The sequence below is a fragment of the Nansenia antarctica genome (genome assembly GCF_963989245.1).
Source record: "Nansenia antarctica genome assembly, chromosome: 1".
Taxonomy (NCBI): domain Eukaryota; kingdom Metazoa; phylum Chordata; class Actinopteri; order Argentiniformes; family Microstomatidae; genus Nansenia; species Nansenia antarctica.
Window position 1 is genome coordinate 104,215,183 of NC_137674.1, and position 19,286 is coordinate 104,234,468.

A 19,286-nucleotide genomic window follows, 5' to 3' on the forward strand; every position below is an offset into this window, starting at 1 on the left:
TAGTCACGGGTGGCAGGGAAGGACCTGGTCCTGGGTCAGAAGGTGATTGGTGTACACAGCGATGGCTCGTTCCAATCCTGCAGTGTGATTGGCCTGGGGTCTCAGAGCTTCTACAACCTGTTCCCTGAGAACGTGGTGGTGAGTCCTCATGTCCCTCTGCTCTCTCCTCCTCCTCTCTCTCTCCTCCTCCTGTTCCCTGAGAATGTGGTAGTGAGTCTCTTTCCTCTCTCCTCCTCCTCTCTCTCTGAGAACGTGGTGGTGAGTCCTCATGTCCCTCTCCTCTCTCCTCACCTCTCTCTCTTGTGTTACGACCCTTCTGTCTAGAGTAAAATAAGGGCCTAGGGTAGAGTGCACAATGTACAGGTGTGTTGCAACACAAATGCCCAAAAAAGTGTACAAGGGATCAAGTTTTATTTGTATAGCGCATTTCTTACAAGATGCGACTCAATGCGCTTCACGTAATGACAGATGTTCAGTGTCCAGTGTAGTGTAGTGTTCAGTGTTGTGTCCAGTGTCCAGTGTAGTGTTCAGTGTTGTGTCCAGTGTCCAGTGTAGTGTAGTGTTCAGTGTTGTGTCCAGTGTCCAGTGTAGTGTTCAGTGTTGTGTCCAGTGTCCAGTAGTGTTCAGTGTTGTGTCCAGTGTAGTGTAGTGTTCAGTGTTGTGTCCAGTGTCCAGTGTAGTGTTCAGTGTTGTGTCCAGTGTCCAGTGTAGTGTAGTGTTCAGTGTTGTGTCCAGTGTCCAGTGTAGTGTTCAGTGTTGTGTCCAGTGTAGTGTAGTGTTCAGTGTTGTGTCCAGTGTAGTGTAGTGTTCAGTGTTGTGTCCAGTGTCCAGTGTAGTGTAGTGTTCAGTGTTGTGTCCAGTGTCCAGTGTAGTGTAGTGTTCAGTGTTGTGTCCAGTGTAGTGTAGTGTTCAGTGTTGTGTCCAGTGTCCAGTGTAGTGTAGTGTTCAGTGTTGTGTCCAGTGTCCAGTGTAGTGTTCAGTGTTGTGTCCAGTGTCCAGTGTAGTGTAGTGTTCAGTGTTGTGTCCAGTGTAGTGTAGTGTTCAGTGTTGTGTCCAGTGTAGTGTAGTGTTCAGTGTTGTGTCCATTGTAGTGTAGTGTTCAGTGTTGTGTCCAACCCCCAGTGGTCAGACACGGACAGCTCCGTTGGTGGCCAGTCATCCCTCTGCTCGGGACCACAGCTCGGCGCCTGCAAAAGGTCAGCTCTCAAAAACAAGAAAAGAAGCAATAAAAATAGGGGGATAAGTAATCGGTAGACATCTGAGAATGTAGCGACTCAATGCGCTTCACGTAATGACAGATGTTCAGTGTCCAGTGTAGTGTAGTGTTCAGTGTTGTGTCCAGTGTCCAGTGTAGTGTTCAGTGTTGTGTCCAGTGTCCAGTGTAGTGTAGTGTTCAGTGTTGTGTCCAGTGTCCAGTGTAGTGTTCAGTGTTGTGTCCAGTGTCCAGTAGTGTTCAGTGTTGTGTCCAGTGTAGTGTAGTGTTCAGTGTTGTGTCCAGTGTCCAGTGTAGTGTTCAGTGTTGTGTCCAGTGTCCAGTGTAGTGTAGTGTTCAGTGTTGTGTCCAGTGTCCAGTGTAGTGTTCAGTGTTGTGTCCAGTGTAGTGTAGTGTTCAGTGTTGTGTCCAGTGTAGTGTAGTGTTCAGTGTTGTGTCCAGTGTCCAGTGTAGTGTAGTGTTCAGTGTTGTGTCCAGTGTCCAGTGTAGTGTAGTGTTCAGTGTTGTGTCCAGTGTAGTGTAGTGTTCAGTGTTGTGTCCAGTGTCCAGTGTAGTGTAGTGTTCAGTGTTGTGTCCAGTGTCCAGTGTAGTGTTCAGTGTTGTGTCCAGTGTCCAGTGTAGTGTAGTGTTCAGTGTTGTGTCCAGTGTAGTGTAGTGTTCAGTGTTGTGTCCAGTGTAGTGTAGTGTTCAGTGTTGTGTCCATTGTAGTGTAGTGTTCAGTGTTGTGTCCAACCCCCAGTGGTCAGACACGGACAGCTCCGTTGGTGGCCAGTCATCCCTCTGCTCGGGACCACAGCTCGGCGCCTGCAAAAGGTCAGCTCTCAAAAACAAGAAAAGAAGCAATAAAAATAGGGGGATAAGTAATCGGTAGACATCTGAGAATGTAGCTATTGTGAACTTTTAAATTACATTAAGTGGTTGAAGACAACGCGGCGTTTTTTAGCCCTGCCAGCTGTACATCATTATCTTTGTTTTGTCACTATTTGCACTTCTGGTTATATGCATAACTGCATTTTGTTGTTGGTACTTGTACTCAGCAATGACAATAAAGTTGAATCTAATCTAATATCTCTCTAATATCTCTGATAACGCTAAACCACATAGGATTACCCAATTAGCCAAGCCAGATGAACAAAACTACGTGCGAAACAGCCGCGTAACACATGCAACAACCTAAATAATAAAGACACATCTGAAAACTATAACATGTTCATTAATAATATTTCGAAATTCTCACCTGAGCTGCATTTGCCATTGTATTTGTAATTCTTCTTCTTCTTCTTCTTCTTATCAATTGCGTGTTCAAATTATTGTTCGTTAAATGTCCTATAAAATGTCGCCGTGTTTTTAAGATCCTTCAAAATCTCGCGGTTTCTCGCGGTTACTTACCGACGCGCTTACGATGACGCGCTCCAACCAAATATGGTCCATCACGTTTGGTATACCTCAAACTTTCTTGCATTTCTGGTGTTTGCATTTTACATATTCTAAATATATGCTATCTACATGTCGCACTGGATGGGGTTAGTGCTGTTGACTCATCAGAAAGTAAAGACTAATTCACAGAGTGTATGAAGATTCCAGTAAGGGTTTTGTGAAGGAGCCCTAGTGCTGTTGACTCATCAGAAATAGAATGTTTTATTTAGCTCATCAGTGGGCACTCAGCACCATGGACACCTCCAGCCCAGCACCTTGCACCACGGTTCCTGCCCTGCTCCATGGATTACAACGATGATCGCCTGACCCTTGCCTGACTCCACCAAGTCCTTTGCCTGACCCCTCAAACCTGTTTGACCTAATAAAGTCCCACACCTGGGGTCATTGACATTCTTTTATTTATATACAGTTAGGTCTGGAAGTATTTGGACAGTGACACAATTTCCATAATTTTGGCTCTGTATGCCACCACAAAGGATTTTAAATTAAACAATCAAGATGTAATTGAAGTGCAGACTTTCAGCTTTAATTCAAGGGGTTGTACAAAAATATTGTATGAAACATTAGGAATTGCAACCATTTTTATACACAGTCCCCTATTTTCAGGAGCTCAAAAGTAATTGGACAAATTAACAATCATACAGTAAGTAAGATGTTCATTTTTAATACTTTGTCGAGAATCCTTTGCAGGCAATGACTGCCTGAAGTCTGGAACACATGGACATCACCAAATGCTGGGTTTCCTCCTTTGTGATGCTTTGTCAGGCCTTTACTGCAGCAGTCTTCAGTTGTTGTTTGTTCGTGGCTCTTTCTGCCTTTAGTTTTGTCTTCAGCAAGTGAAATGCATGCTTGATTGGGTTGAGATCAGGTGATTGACTCTGGCCATTGCAGAATATTCCACTTCTTTGCCTTAAAAAACTCCTGGGTTGCTTACACACTATATTTTGGGTCATTGTCCATCTGTATTGTGAAGCACCATCCAATCAACTTTGCTGAATTTGTCTGAATCTGAGCAGACAGAATATCCCTAAACACTTCAGAATTCATCTGTCTGCTTCTGTCTTCACATCATCAATAAACACTAGTGACCCAGTGCCATTGGAAGCCATGCATGTCCATGTCATCACACTGCCTCCACCGTGTTTTACAGGTGATGTGGTATGCGTCGGATCATGAGCCGTTCCAAGCCATACTTTTTTCTTCCCATCATTCTGGTACAGGTTGATCTTAGTTCCATCGGTCCAAAGAATGCTGTTCCAGAACAGGGCTGGCTTTTTTAGATGTTTTTTGTCAAAGTCTAATCTGGCCTTTCTATTCTTGAGGCTTATGAATGGCTTGCACCTTGTGGTGAACCCTCTGTATTTGCTTGTGTGAAGTCTTTCTTTTATGGTACACATGGATAATGATATGCCTACCTCCTGGAGACTGTTCTTCACTTGGCTGGATGTTGTGAAGGGGTTTTTCTTTACCATGTAAAGGATCCTGTGATCATCCACCACTCTTGTCTTCCATGGACGTCCAGACCTTTTTGTGGTGCCGAGCTCACCAGTGCATTCTTTTTTTCTCAGAATGTACCAAACAGTTAATTTGGCCAGTATTAATGTTCCCACTATCTCTCTGATGGATTTTTGTTTTGTTTTTACAGCCTAAGGATGGCCTGTTTCAGTTGCATTGAGAGCTCTGTTGACTGCATGTTGTGCGTATACAGCAACAGCCTCCAAATGCAAATGCCACACTTGGAATCAACTCAGACCTTTTACCTGCTTAATTAATAAAGAAATAATGAAGGAATAAATAGCCCACACTGGCCCATGAAACAGCTTTTGAGTCAATTGTCTAATTACTTTTGGTTATTATATATAAGAGCTATAATTCATAAACCCTTCCTTCAATTTGGATGTGAATACCCTTAACCTAAAGCTGAGAGTCTGCACTTTAAGCCCAGTAAATTCTGTTGGAAATCTCATATAAGATACTTTAGATCCAAAGTAGCAAGGAGTATTGCAGTATTGTGCAGGGCAAAACATATTCTGGAACAGAGGATGTTGTATACTCTATATTGTTGTCTTGTAGGGATGGACGGTTTTTCGGTTAAACCGAAAACCGGGGTTTATAAAAATAGAAACGGTTTTTTATCAAAACCGTCTGAAACCGTTTTTTTTTTTTTTTTTTTTTTTTTTTTTAGAAGAATAAAATAGAATAAGAATAAAACTGGAACATGTCACATGTTTGTCGTGTGTGAAAATAACAATGATACAGTCTGAATCTGCCGCGCAATGAGTGAGAGGTTTGGTCAGTTGTGAAGAATAACTGAGGATTAATATCTAATTGGGATTATATTTAAGGGTAACGAATCACTCTATGGGAAAGATAGTTGCCTTCAGTTATTGGTAGATAGGAAAGGTTTTTTACAATTACTCGCTTACATTTAAGATCATTTTCGCTGCTCTCTGTAAAGCGCATTGGGTCACTTTTGTGAGAAATGCGCTATAGAAATAAAATGTGATTTGATTTGATATCAATCAATCAATCAAACTTTATTTATGTTCTATAGCACAAATCATACATTGAATGTAACTCCAAGTGCAGTATTTACTAAACCACAATATAATAAAACAAGAGCTATACGGATCAAGAGTGTTTGTGCACAGCGCCACTGTGTGTGAAGGCGCTACTGAAAGTGATGACAGAACGCATGTCTCAGAAGATACGCGGTCACTTAGTGACGCAAAGGTAGTTCTGTATTTATCTCTATCTGTATTAGTACATTTATTTTGAAAGCTCTATTTTGACAGCTCTATGGGCACTTTTATTTTGATGGGGCATTCTTTGTTGATTGACTTACGACAGTTCAGGACGAGTCAGTCTCGCGGCATGTGGTTTTTATGAAAAGCTTTAAGTATGTTCACTGCATAATTCTAAGTCTAATATTTCAGTGATTATTGAGCAGTATTCAAATATTTAAATACATTGAGCAGCAGCTGAAACTTTGTCTAAGAACCAAGATATTGAGAAAGCAGTTCATTCAATGAAGACACTGTTCCAAGAGATGATCTTCCGTGCAGGCGTGCACCCTGGATCAGCGGAGCTGGTGTGTTAAGTGTTTACGGGCCGGTTTCACAGACAAGGCTTAAGCCTAATCCTAGACTAAAAAACATCTTCAATGGAGATTTTACATTGAAAGTGTGATTTAGTCCAGGACTAGGCTTAAGCCTTGTCTCTGAAACCGGCCCCATGTGTTTTCATGTATGGTGTAGCTTACAAAAGTCTGCCTTTCCACTTATATTTGTGAAGATAAGTAGCCTAAATGTGTTGCGACTGTGCTTACGGTGTTTTAATGGTGTTCGACATGAGTGTATTGTAGCAGTAGGGCTCAATTATTTGAAATTGGCGCTCTTTTTTTTTCAAATTTTTTTTTTCACTTTTTTTTTTTTTTTTTTTTACTGTATTTTTCGGTTAACCGGAAAACCGCGGTTTTACTCTCTGACGGTTTTTCGGTTTCAATAATTGGAAACCGTCCATCCCTATTGTCTTGTCTTACCCTATTTGAGTTACTGTGTGGAGATATGGGGAAATGAATATAAAAGCACTTTAAACCCATTGATTACACTACAGAAAAAAGCTGTAGGGAAGGACCTGGTCCTGGGTCAGAAGGTGAACTGTCTACACAGCGACGGCTCGTTCCAATCCTGCAGTGTGATTGGCCTGGCGTCTCCGAGCTTCTACGACCTGTTCCCTGAGTACGTGGTGGTGAGTCCTCATGTCCCTCTGCTCTCTCCTCCTCCTCTCTCTCTCCTCCTCCTGTTCCCTGAGAATGTGGTAGTGAGTCTCTTTCCTCTCTCCTCCTCCTCTCTCTCTGAGAACGTGGTGGTGAGTCCTCATGTCCCTCTCCTCTCTCCTCACCTCTCTCTCTCTCTCTCTCTCCTCACCTCTCTCTCTCTCTCCTCTTCCTCTCTCTCCTCCTCTCTCTCTCTCTCCACTCCTCCTCCTCTCTCTCCTCCTCTCTCTCTCTCTCCACTCCTCCTCCTCCTCTCTCCTCACCTCTCTCTCTCTCTCCTCCTCCTCTCTCTCCCCTCCTCCTCCTCTCTCCTCACCTCTCTCTCTCTCCTCACCCTCCTCACCCTCCGCTCTCTCTCCTCACCCTCCGCTCTCTCTCTCTCTCCTCCTCCTCTCTCTCCTCACCCTCCTCTCTCTCTCCACACACATACATTTACATGTTGGGCATTCAGCAGACGCCTTATTCCAAAGTGACTTACAATCAATACATTCGACTAAGCAAGTGAATCATCAATCCACCAGTCGTAGCAGGAAGACTAATCTAGCTCACACTACCAGGTACACACACACACACACACACACACACACACACACACACACACACACACACACACACACACACACACACACACACTATCAGGTGAGACACCAACAGCAGCTGTGTTCAACACTCCAACAAGAACACAAACAAACTTCTCTTCAACAACAACTTTCAGAAACTTGGCAGGATTCAGATGATATTCCTATTCAGACTAGTTCTCCCCCCCAACACCCCCCCCCCCACCACCACCCTGTCCCCCCTGCCTGGCTAGCTGCTAGCTGTGATGTGTTCCTGCCTGGCTAGCTGCTAGCTGTGATGTGTTCCTGCCTGGCTAGCTGCTAGCTGTGATGTGTTCCTGCCTGGCTAGCTGCTAGCTGTGATGTGTTCCTGTGAGGCAGCGCTAGGCGCCTGTTAGCGACTCCGCGTGGTGTCTCAGAGAGAGAGAGAGAGAGATGAGTTGGTTGTGACATCATAATCTACACAGTGTGTACCGTATTTTCCGGACTATAAGTCGCATCAGTCAAAACAGTTGCCATTGAGAGGAAAAAAACATATAAGTCGCACTGGACTATAAGTCGCATTTATTTAGAAATGTATTTCACAAAATCCAAGACCAAGAACAGACATTTAATCTGGAAAGGCAAGTTTATTCAACTAGCCTACACAATAGCACACAGAACAACAGGCTGAATAGAAGTCCGGTATGTTAACGTCACACATTAACAGTTATTCAGCAACACAATAGCATAAAGAACATACCTGGGAGGCTGAATAGGCTAAATTAACATAACAAGCCAGCGAGTCCAACAACCAAGTTACCAGTAAGCAAGTTCACCAAGTTGACTATAAGTCGCAGGACAAGCCAAACTATGAAAAAAAGTGCGACTTATAGTCCGGAAATACGGTAATTGATTCCTATGCAAATCAGAGGCCCTATAAAAACAAAGATATTGATTCCAAAATTACCTATTATTACACTAACTATTATCCTTGCATTAAGATTAACTCAATTCAACTTACTGAGTGATTTGTTGATGACATTTTTGTCTTTTTCTTGTGAATTTTAAGAGTGTCATAGCAAAGGGTGTGAAGACTTAAGCACATTAAGTATTTCTGTGTTTCAATTTTAATACATTTGCAGAAATTTCTAAAAACTTGTTTTCACTTTGTCATTACAATATGGGGTATTGTGTGTGGATTGATGCCAATTTTTGATTCCCCCCCCCCCCTGTCGATTAAACACCCGTCTATCGAAAACTTCAACCCCCCGACAAAACGTGTGTGTGTGTGGGGGGGGGGGGTTGTTGCTTTCCCCAGTCATCCAGCCCAAAGGGCCTCCTCGCTATGCTAATGATGCTATGCTAATGCTGCTATGCTACTGATGCTATGCTAATGATGCTATGCTAATGATGGCAGAGTCCTCTCAGCACTGTGCAGCGCCGCTAATCACCTGCTAGCGTCAGCGTGTGGCTCGCACAGATATACACACACACTAACTCACACACACACACACACACACACACAGACAGGCGAGCCGCACACAGGACTACAAATATGCAGAAGGCCTACATGTACACATAGACAGACGGAGAATATGTACACACACACACAATGTCTTCCTCAGTACTGACCCTTCTCTCTCTCTCTACAATTCTTCTGTACTTTGATGTCCTTTGTCTTTTTACTTCATTCAATTGTGCTTCTCTCTCCCACCCTCTCCCACTCCCCTCCCGCCTCTCTCTCTCCCCCCCTCTCTCCCCCTCTCCCCCCCTCTCTCTCCCTCTCTCTCCCCCCCCCCCCCCTCCAGGTTGAGTTCCAGGATAATTTTGTGCTGTTGCTGAAGCGATCAGAGATCCATCCTCTGGAGCAGGGGCTGGTAGGAGACCCCCCCCCCCCCCCCCCCCACACACACACACACACACACACACACCTTGAATGACTGATAGGGCTTTCACACCGGCAAAGAACCGTGCCGGTTCGCGTTCGCATTCGGAAACCTCCGAACGTTGGCGCTGTCTGGAGAACGATACACTGGTATGAACGCGGGCTAGACAGCGCCAACGTTCGGAGGTTTCCAAATGCGAACGCGAACCGGCACGGTTCTTTGCCGGTGTGAAAGCCCTATGAATGGCTTAATGACCACATGACCAAGGTCTGTGGAATTTGTTGTCGGTATAGATGGAAAAAGCTCAATACAGCAGTACTGTCAAATACATCAAACATACACACATTACACATGACTGTCACAATGGACAACGTACACACATAACCACAAGACTAAATCGTAGTCAATATACATATACAACTTAACACTAGGACAGCCGTGTCTATGTTACCTACTATAAGAGCCGCCTCGGGGGTCAAATGACCATAGTCTTTACAATGGGAAGCTGCTACTTACACACAACGACCACTAGTAACCTTTCTTAAAAAAACGGCAAAATAGCTTTATACTATAAACTAGTTTAACCTGATGTGATTTTGAAAATGTAATGTATAATCAGGGGTGCACATAACTTTTTGGGGCCAGTGCTCAGAGGAGCACCTAGGGATGCTGCTTGGTGCTCCCCGAGCTCGCGAGTCACGACCCGTCCCACAGGATGGATAAAAAAGGGATACATGGATATATTATTAGCAAAACGACATTTATTCATAAATAAAGATGAACGACCAAATTATTGTGTGCAAAACAAAAGAAACAAATGCAAAATCAAATGACTGCTCTTTAAGAATGAAAGTCTGTCCGACTCCTTTAAACACAATGAAATCAACTGACATCTCTTTAAGCACTAACTGAATGTCTGTTCTTTAAACACACTGATATAAACGGACATCGCTTTAAGCACTGCTCTGTTCTGTAAACACTGAAATCAACTTTTCAAAAAAAAAAAATCAAAAAAAATTGGTGCGCAAGAGCGCCTTCATGCGGCTGATCTGCCGCGCAGCATGCATTTTGGCGACGCATGCGCACTGGCGCACCAGTTATGTGCACCCCTGTGTATAATAATAATGTTTCTCCCCCTCTGTCTCCCCCCCCCTCTCTCTCTCCCCCCCCCCCTCTGTCTCCCTCCCCCCAGGCCATCCCCACCAAGAGTGACCAGGACGGTCCTGAAGCAGAGGCTCAAGCAGCCAAGCGCCCCCGACTACCGGCCCCCCCTCCCCCCCTCTCTGACCCCAGCCCCTCCCCCGCCCCCCCCACCACGGCCCTGGCAGCGGGCTTAACCTCCGCGCCCTCCATGCCCGCCACCCCCCCGCCTACCATGGCCCCTACAATGCCCCCAACTTCCCCCACCATCCTCCCCATCGCCCCCCCCTCCATGCCCCTCATCACCCCTCACCCATGCCCCTACACCCTCAGCAGCAGCTACGTGTCCTTCTTGGAGTCTCTGCTCAACACATATTTCCCCCCCCCTCAGGACAAGCCCCTCCCCCAGGAGCCCCCCCCACAGTAGCCCATGTATTAAAGACCCTCCCCCTCCCCCCTCCCCACCACCATCACCCAACAGCGCAGTTAGCTGGAGAGGTAGTTAAGTTAATGTTGGATACTTATTCACGTTGTCTTTTTATTACCGTGTTCTTTCTATGTTCATTTTCTGAATCTATTTACCTCACCTCACAAGGTGACATGAATGAAATGAATAGTTTCTCTAGGAAGCGTATTTTTTTTTGATTTTAGAGGCACACATTCAATTTATACTCTAGTAAAAACGGCATTTTACAAACGGTGGGTCGGCCATCTTTACCAAGGTGCTACAGAGATGCAAGACTACTGAGGGGATACCTAGCCTAGCCTGGCCTAGCCTAGCCTAGCCTAGCCTAGCCTACCACTCCCTCAAACTGAGGGATACCTAGCCTAGCCTAATACACCCTCAAACTGAGGGATACCTAGCCTAGCCTAGCCTAGCCTACCACACCCTCAACCTGTACATAGTGCGTTGCAAGCCTTGTGTGTACAAAATCAAACATTTGTCAAACATGTCCTACTAGCCATGATGTAATTGTTCTGTTATTACAATGTCATAGGAATTAAACTGGGTTACAATGATGGCCAGTTTTTGTCCCATTTTTCAGTTTCTTCTCTCTTCTTCATCTCTGTCCCCCCCCCCTCCCCCCCCCCCCCCCTCCTTCCTGTCCACTACAAGGGGGTTTGACTTTGCTTTAATGGACCGATTGAACTCAGCAGAGGTATAAGTACTTCTATTACACCCCCCCCCCGTCCTGCTCTATTACCCCCCCCCCCCCCCTCTTGTCCTGCCCTGCCACATGCTCACAGAGACAGCCCCACAGGGGGAACAGAAAGGCTCATGTTTAAGAGAAGGTGAGATATTGCCGTGCCCGTAAGGGTCAGCAGTGGTTTCTAGTGCCTGTATGCCTGTACTAGCATATTTATACAGAGCAAGGGGTGGTCCATATATATATATATTGAACCCGACACACGGGCGACTTATTAGAGAATGTAAAAAGATTGTAAAAGTGCATTTAAAAGGTTCTATATTAAATTGTGTAGTGAAACTTGTTGAATAAAGAGTTTTCTGTTCTGTATATCTGTCAGTGTACAAACCGCCACACATCCCACCTGTACAACAATCCAGACATTCAAACTCAACTAAATATTTTAGAATATCTCAATTCACAGATAACACTTTACTATGATAGTGTCTTGCAATGCAAGGCGCACGTCAAAGCTGTTTGGACTAATCTAGACAACCTGAAGAACAGACGAAGATGGTTAACAAATGAGATTTTAAAATAATAATAATAATACATAAATAAATATATATATATAAAAAAGACCAGCATATTCTCTGAAAGTTTTTTTAAAACATTTTATTTGAGGACTGGAGAGTACACTATTTTGAAATGGATGTGTGATGTGATGTGTCACCTTGGTGAAGAACAACCACTCTGCCCTGGCTGGTGACTTTGTTTGGGGGGGAAATCATGTAATCTCATTACCGTAGTACAATACATAGCACACAAAACAACTGCTAAGTACAGTAGTCAGTAATCCTGTCCCCCCCCAAGAAACAAAATAAACAAACCTTGAATTACAGTGTGGTAAGAGCTTCAATGACTCAGGTACACACAGACACCAGCGCACTCACACAGGAGAGAACTACACAGACACCAGCGCACTCACACAGGAGAGAAGTGTGATTACTGCTCCCAGTGTGGTAAGAGCTTCAGTCATTCAGGTGATCTAAAGACACACAAGTGTTCTATAAAGAGTAAAGGACCGGAACTTTAGATTTCACTTAAAACTTAAAGGCTGGGTTGCACCAACCTGGTTTAAAACTAATCCTGGTTTAAATCAGGGTTTATCTACTAATCCTGTTGCACCAAACTTTAATCCTAGCTTAAACCTAGTTTAAACCTGGTTTAATTTAATCCTGGTTTAAATTTAAGCCTCTGCTAATCCAGGTTTAAACCTGGTTTAAATCAAGTCTGTTGCACCAGTAATTTTAAACCTAGTTTAAACCTGGATTAGCAATTATATTTAAACCACCCCTGGAGGAGGTTTATGTTAGGTTTATTTCAGTTTTAATGACAACATGGCTGCATATCTTCACTGGATGAGAATAAAGGAAAGAGTTTCTCGCAGGAAAATTCAAGACAGATTAAACCCAATTGAATTTTATTACATTTTAATTTTTATAATAATTTTATTGTGATATCATTTTATAGTGATATAAAGTGAATGATTAAATTGTGAGTTTTCCCAATGGTATAGCTTTACAAAATACTGTTTACTGTCATATACCTCAATGGGAAGGTTGCACCAGCTATCAAGCATGGAAGTGAGAGGAACTCTCAAACGCCCTCCAGCATGTCTACTACCTACAATACAATACATACAAAACATCAATAATGTGATTGATTTAGCTGTTCATATTATAGGGTGTGATATCTATTTCATATGCAATGTCCGGTCCTTTTTACACACACTCAGTATTTTGTTTCCCTCAAAAGTAACACTGCATTGAACCTGAGATTTACTAATTCATATTACACCTCTTGGAAGAGGAAAGGGAAAGAAAAGAAAAACATAGACAAGGGTACAGTTATATTTTGTGTTCCCTTGTAAATGGACAAATGTCAGTGTGAAATAGCGCTAATGGTACAGGGTAGAGTGGTAACAACACTGCTCCCTGTTTTATTTTAGGCCCTGTCCACACCTATACGTTTTTTTGCTAAACGTTTTTCGTATATAAAAATATTACCGTCCACACCCGCATGTTTATAAACAATGTCTGTGTCCACATGCATACGCATGAACGCAAAATAAACGCTGTCATTGAGCATTCCACACCAGTAGTCGGCGATATCATATTATCCTCATAGCCCCGCTGGCCAATCAGACGCCTCTGTCTCTCAATGTTCTCGATCACTAACTGTGCAATTATCTGTGAACAGGTTAAAAGTCCAGTGAAAGATCTAGAAGCACTTTGTTCACATCCATTTTCCTCGCTTGTGTAGCCTCGATTACAAACAGCTCCGTCTATCTCGTCCACACGTCAAAAATATACGGCGAATATACAGCGTTTTTAAACATCTTCACTCTGGCAGGCGTTTTTAAACATCTTCGTTTTCAGAGGGCAAAAACTTGTTTGCGTCTGGACGAACCCCCCAAAACGAATATAAAAATCCACGTTTATCAAAAAAACGTATAGGTGTGGACAGGGCCTTAGATTCAATGCATGACATTGAGCCATGGTGACAGAATCAATCAAGTTTATTGTTACATCCCATTATACAAGTATGTTTTTGGAGTTCACTAGACTAGTCCACAGTGTGCAGAATTGTCAGCAGAGTGTCAAAGGTATATAATAATATACCATGCCATCTACCGCATCGCGCAAGCCTACCACCCGGCAATCACTCGCAAAAAGCTCCGCAAGCACCATCGGTGGTCTGTGAAAAGCCGATGTGGCCGTGCAGCACGACCACTGCAGCCCCGCAGAGGCGGTGGTGCCAGTCGGCCAGCAGAGGTGGAGGAGAGGAGTGAACGGGCAGGTGTGTGGAGGTGGAGGAGCGGAGTGAACGGGCAGGTGTGTGGAGGTGGAGGAGCGGAGTGAACGGGCAGGTGTATGGAGGCTGATCATTGCTTGCATGTAGCAAGGGTCAGTTCCTTTGCTGCCGGGTAGGCGAGCACACAGGGCTGCAGTGGTCGTGCTGCACGGTCACGTCGGCTTTTCACCGACCACCGATGGTGCTAGCTGAGTTTTTTGCGGGTGGTAGATGGCATGTATATTATTATACTTTTGATACTTTGCTGACAATTCTGCACACTGTGGACTTGTGAACTCCAAAAAGATAGGCCGGCTACTTGTATGTAGGATGTAACAATAAACTTGACTGATTCTGTAACCATGGTTCAATGTCATGCATTGAGTGTAATGCGAGCTGCTATGGGGAGCCGGTGATGGGAGACTTTTGGGAGGTTGAACACCAGACGGCCGGTAGCATCCTGGATGAGCTGCAGAGGTCTTATGATACCTTTGATAAGTAAGTAAGTAAGTAAGCTAGCTAGCCAGCTATGACTGAAACAAATTAGTATCCAGTTATGTAATGTATCACCACTTTGGCTGATGTGATGACGTGACGTGGCTTTGTTTGGCTAGTTAACTAGTCACCTCGTAACATTCGCGTAGCGAAATTAGCATGCTAGCAGCTGTTTTAGTATAAAATGGTCATGCCAAGATAAAAGCTATAGCTGACTAGTGAGCCCGCATCAACCTTAATGCTATTTATGTGCGAGATGCTATCTATAATTTATCTAAGGCCATATTTATCTAGCCAACATCATATATTTTTTTACATTTCGTCTGAATCCAAGATGGCGGACACTGAAGATAAATTAATCCTGGTTTAAACCAGGTTTAACTAATCCAGGATTAAAATGATGATGTGCAACGCGTCTCTGATTAACTTTAAACCTAGTTTAAACCCGGATTTACTAAACCTGGATTAACTCTAAACCAGGATTAGTTTAAACCAGGGCCCCATTCCACTAAAGTGGATTATCTTCTAAGCCTCGATAAAGTTCTAAGCCTCGATAATGTTAGCTTGCGTTCGGTTCCATCAATGTGGCTCAAATAATTCGCTGCTTGGTTGAGCTCCTTCTGAGTCAGATATAATTAGCCTGGTCGCGAGCAGGCTAAAACACTGGCTATAGTAAGACGTGCGTCAAAAAAGGCTCACAGGCGGAAACTACATTCCGAACGACAGTTCCTCATGTGTCTTTTAGGAAATATTAGTTCCCACTTCACACGAGATAGATAGATTAGATAGTTTGACTGTGTGATAGATAGATAATTTGATAATTTGAAAGTGTGATCGATCGATAGATAGATAGTTTGATTGTGTGATAGATAACCTGATATTTTGAAAGTGTGATAGAATAGGTATGTCTATCAACTTGCATTGCTGTCATCACAGCGGTCTGGCTGGCGCAGTGGTTAAGGCAGCCAGCTAGAGTTCTGAAGGTTGCGAGTTCGAGACTTGACTAAGTGATTTTTTTTTTTACATTTAACCGAAGATTTCATGCAAAGGCTTCAAACACCATTGTAATCGTGTCAGTTCTTGTAAATTAGCCTGCACCATCATTTTATAGCCTACATACTTTTTTAGATGAGATTTTAGATTAGATTCAGACAACGAAATGCAGTAAAAAGTGTGTCCGAAGAGGGATTCGAACCACCGTCTAAAAATTACGAATAAATACCACGGCAGCGGTCGATACCACTAGGCCATCGTGGCGATATGATGGTTTGTAGCCTGCTGCTGATATCACCACAGTAGTAAAATTCATTTATTAAAATATGAACATATAACAATAACTGGGGCTAGTATGACCTACGCATTTAATCGGTCAGCAATTTCTTGCCAAACCATTTCCCTCGCCTTGTTAATTGCGGCAGCATTGCACTATTTTACATCTTATTTTTCCGTCTTCATAAAGATCAATAATTCGGAATGCTGCGCAAATGTAGAACCCCTGCAGAGTGGAGTATCTTCATTTCGACAGATCGACTCTTCGGGGCTCTTTATGTCTGCGTGCACGCGCCAATATCGAAGATTTGTAAGCCTGTCTTCTGTGAACACTCATCACATGAGCCTGATCCTCGTTCGAGGAATCACCTGAGGCTTGAATTCCAATCCCGAGTTGCCTGATCGCCTGATTTATTTCAATCGCCGATATACTGATCCACCTTTAGTGGAACGGCCCCCAGGTTGGTGGAACCCAGCCATAGTGTTGTTGTTGGTGTGTGTTTACTATTTGGTTGACTTTGCGTTCTGTGTGTTCGTTGTGTCCAGTGGCTGAGGTGTTCGGCGGTCGAGAGCGGCTGGCGGCACGTCAACAGCAGACATGGAGCTTTCTTAGTGACCCACTCTGGACCAACAGCCAATGGACACGCAGAAGAAAGAAAGCCGTCTTGGACACTAGCGTGGCTGTATCCCAAAGGACACCCTGTTCCTTATGTTGTGCACATATGGGAAGTTGGGTTTAATTTAAGACTCGCGGAGAGATCGGCATGGCAACAGGGCCAGGTGGGCCGGCCTCTAAGAAAACATTTGGAGAGCCGTGGGAAGGACTCTCTCTCTTCTAACTTCTCCCCATAAAGGTCAAAGGTCACAAATTAAGCACCATATTAATAAAAGATTTGTGTGCCTAAAGGGTTTCCTGGTAAGTGAGCTTGTACATTTAAATGAGCCTCGTTTATTGAGTTGGACACACTAGGACAAGGATCTAATGTGTCATGTTCTCCAGCAATTCACGTTCTTTTCTCCTGACCTGAGAGCTTTACAAGTTGTATTCCTTTTCCAGAATATACATTCTTAAGCCGATATGCTATATGTTGACATATGTTTGTGACATCCCTGCTGCATTGGTTCAATGGCACTAGTAAAATCCCCAAGTACCTGTTCAAAACATCTAATGAGGTGGCCTGGGGTGGTCTAGTGGTCTAGCACTGGGGTCTACAGTGCACACATGTCTGTCGGCATGGGTTCGAAACCGGCCCGTGCCCTGCTGACATACCCTCTCTCCTTACTTTCCTGTCTGTCTGTCTTCACTGTATCTGTCTAATAAAGTGAAAAATATGAGTGGGATTTGTTACGGGTCTACTTAGATCGATGCCATCGGCTATCGACTTGTGATTGCCCCACTCAGAAAAAACCAAACATGGTTTCACACTAATGAACACTGTCAGACACAAATATTTTTACCACCATAAAAAAACGCTGTTATGGGGGATCTTATTGAGATGTTTGCTTGTCTGAGGGGTGTTACCAGTCCTGTAACCAGGGGCAACAGAGCAGCAGCCGCCTCCGCTGCGGGTGCTGAGGCCAGTAGACGGAGCGGTCGACGCCGTAGATGAACAAGCTCCCCGCGGTGTCCCTCCAGCGGTACTGGACGCGGCTGACCGGCACCGCCCGCAACGCGTGCTGCTGCTGCACGACGCGGCCGTCGGGCCAGCTGGAGTGGGACGCGTTCACCATCCTCCGCGAGGCTGCGTTGACCGGCTCTGCGTGGAAGGTGGCGATGGGACGCACCCTCCGGCCTCCGGCGGTGTGGAGGACCTCCCCCGCGGCGCCGCCTAGCCTCTCCTCCGGCACGCCGACGCAGCCGCCAAGGAGCACGCAGCTCTGGACGTGGCAGCGGTAGTCCACACGCAGCTCTGTGAAGTAGCACAGCTGGCCTTTGCCACCGCACATCTCGCAGCACACCCGCCCCAGGACCATGCAGGAGGTACACGGCACCACCATCTCGCCCTGGCACTCCTTGCAGGGCCTTCTGGCGCCCCTGCTGCGCCCTCTACACACAGCACAGCGCCTCCAAGTGGAACCGCGGCACTCCTTACACGAAACCCACATTGTCCCCCGACAGTACGGGCACCCCGTCACTCGATCGGTGTGAACCAGGCGGTAATTTAACACTTCGTTGTTGAACATCTCGGCGGGGGTCACGGGCGGGTCCCAGGGGTGTGGCTCACGTGGCTCCTCCAAGCCTGCTTTTGGAGGGACTGCCACTTTGCCGTGGGGTTCGAACCTCGAACACACAGCCCGATGCTCTGTAAATGTATCCACCACGTAACTGTATGCCACTTCATGGCTTACGTCAGTGATGACCATCCCACGAGCTGTAGCAGATGAAAGTAGTGGTTTGGTTCGGACCCAGTCCATTAGAACCTCGCGGATCTTCTGTTCTGTCAGGGGAGAGGGAGTGAAAGAGTTAAACACTTCGGGCTGACGTTTCCCTGACGTCCCGATGTTTTTCGCCTCTTTACCCCCCTCTAGCGGCGGGACTGTGCGGTACTGAGAGGGGTCCAGCAGCAGGTCGTATCGGTGTCCCTCTGCTGCCATCTCATGGGGGATATTCGCGATGCAGCAACTTCAGTCCCGTGTTGGTAAATCACACACCGCCGGCCTGACGTGACCTATCTGTGTCAGTACGGTGGTAACGTGATTCGCATCATAATAATCAGAGAATACCATGACAACGAAGCTGGATGTGGTAGTGATGGGGAAACGACGCTTTCGACGCATTGACACATTCGACACAATTGTGTCGGAAGTGTCGATCTATCAATGCAGTCTATACAGCAGCTCTTTACTGCCATCTGCTGGTCAGGTCGTGGTATGGCGGCTGTATCCACTGATTCTCAAGTAAGGAATTTGTTGCAAAATACAATAAGCCCTCCGTCATCTGTGATGTCTTGTCAATAAAGGTGCTGTGACAAACTGTTAGTTTTATCAATACTTTGTACCTTTTTGTACCCTTTTGTACACACAAAAAAAATCACTTGATATATCAACTTGACATTTTTGGAGCTTGAGTTTTTATCTCAATGTAATTGATAATATAGTAAGTTTTTTTTAAATATATTGAAAAGGGAGGTAATGAATGATATATGTTAATTTATAGAACAGATGGTATTTAATGAATATGTTTGTAAGAAAAACGAAATATTGTACATATACAGCTGAACGTTTTGATGTGACGATAACATGTTTTCATTTTCTGTTGGTGTTCTTGAGTGTTCTGTTATGACTGTTTTTGAATTCTAGTATTGATAATAATAATAATAATAATAATAATAATAATAATAATAATAATAATAATATGAATATGAAATACACAAAGCTCATGTGCTTTGAGAGGACCAGCGTTTCATTGGCCAATCAGGTAGCGCTTCTTTTCGGAATATGAATGAGCCTTCCCCTAATACCCACCTACGTTTCGGAAATTTGCGCGCAGGCTTGTGATTGGATAGCACCTACGTATGACGTCACCTTTTGAACACTGTCATCTTC

At 44.6% G+C, this 19,286-nt stretch overlaps 1 protein-coding gene across 1 annotated transcript; it reads right to left on the reverse strand.

The window, feature by feature from the left end:
• Positions 1-17,258: 17,258 nt before the first annotated feature.
• On the reverse strand, positions 17,259-18,335 carry LOC308155544 (protein SSUH2 homolog; the record flags this gene model as incomplete). The annotated part of the gene is made up of 1 exon (XM_080528873.1): positions 17,259-18,335. One exon carries the CDS (start codon positions 18,333-18,335, stop codon positions 17,259-17,261), a length of 1,077 nt encoding a protein of 358 aa, XP_080384999.1.
• Between the last annotated feature and the right edge of the window lie 951 nt (positions 18,336-19,286).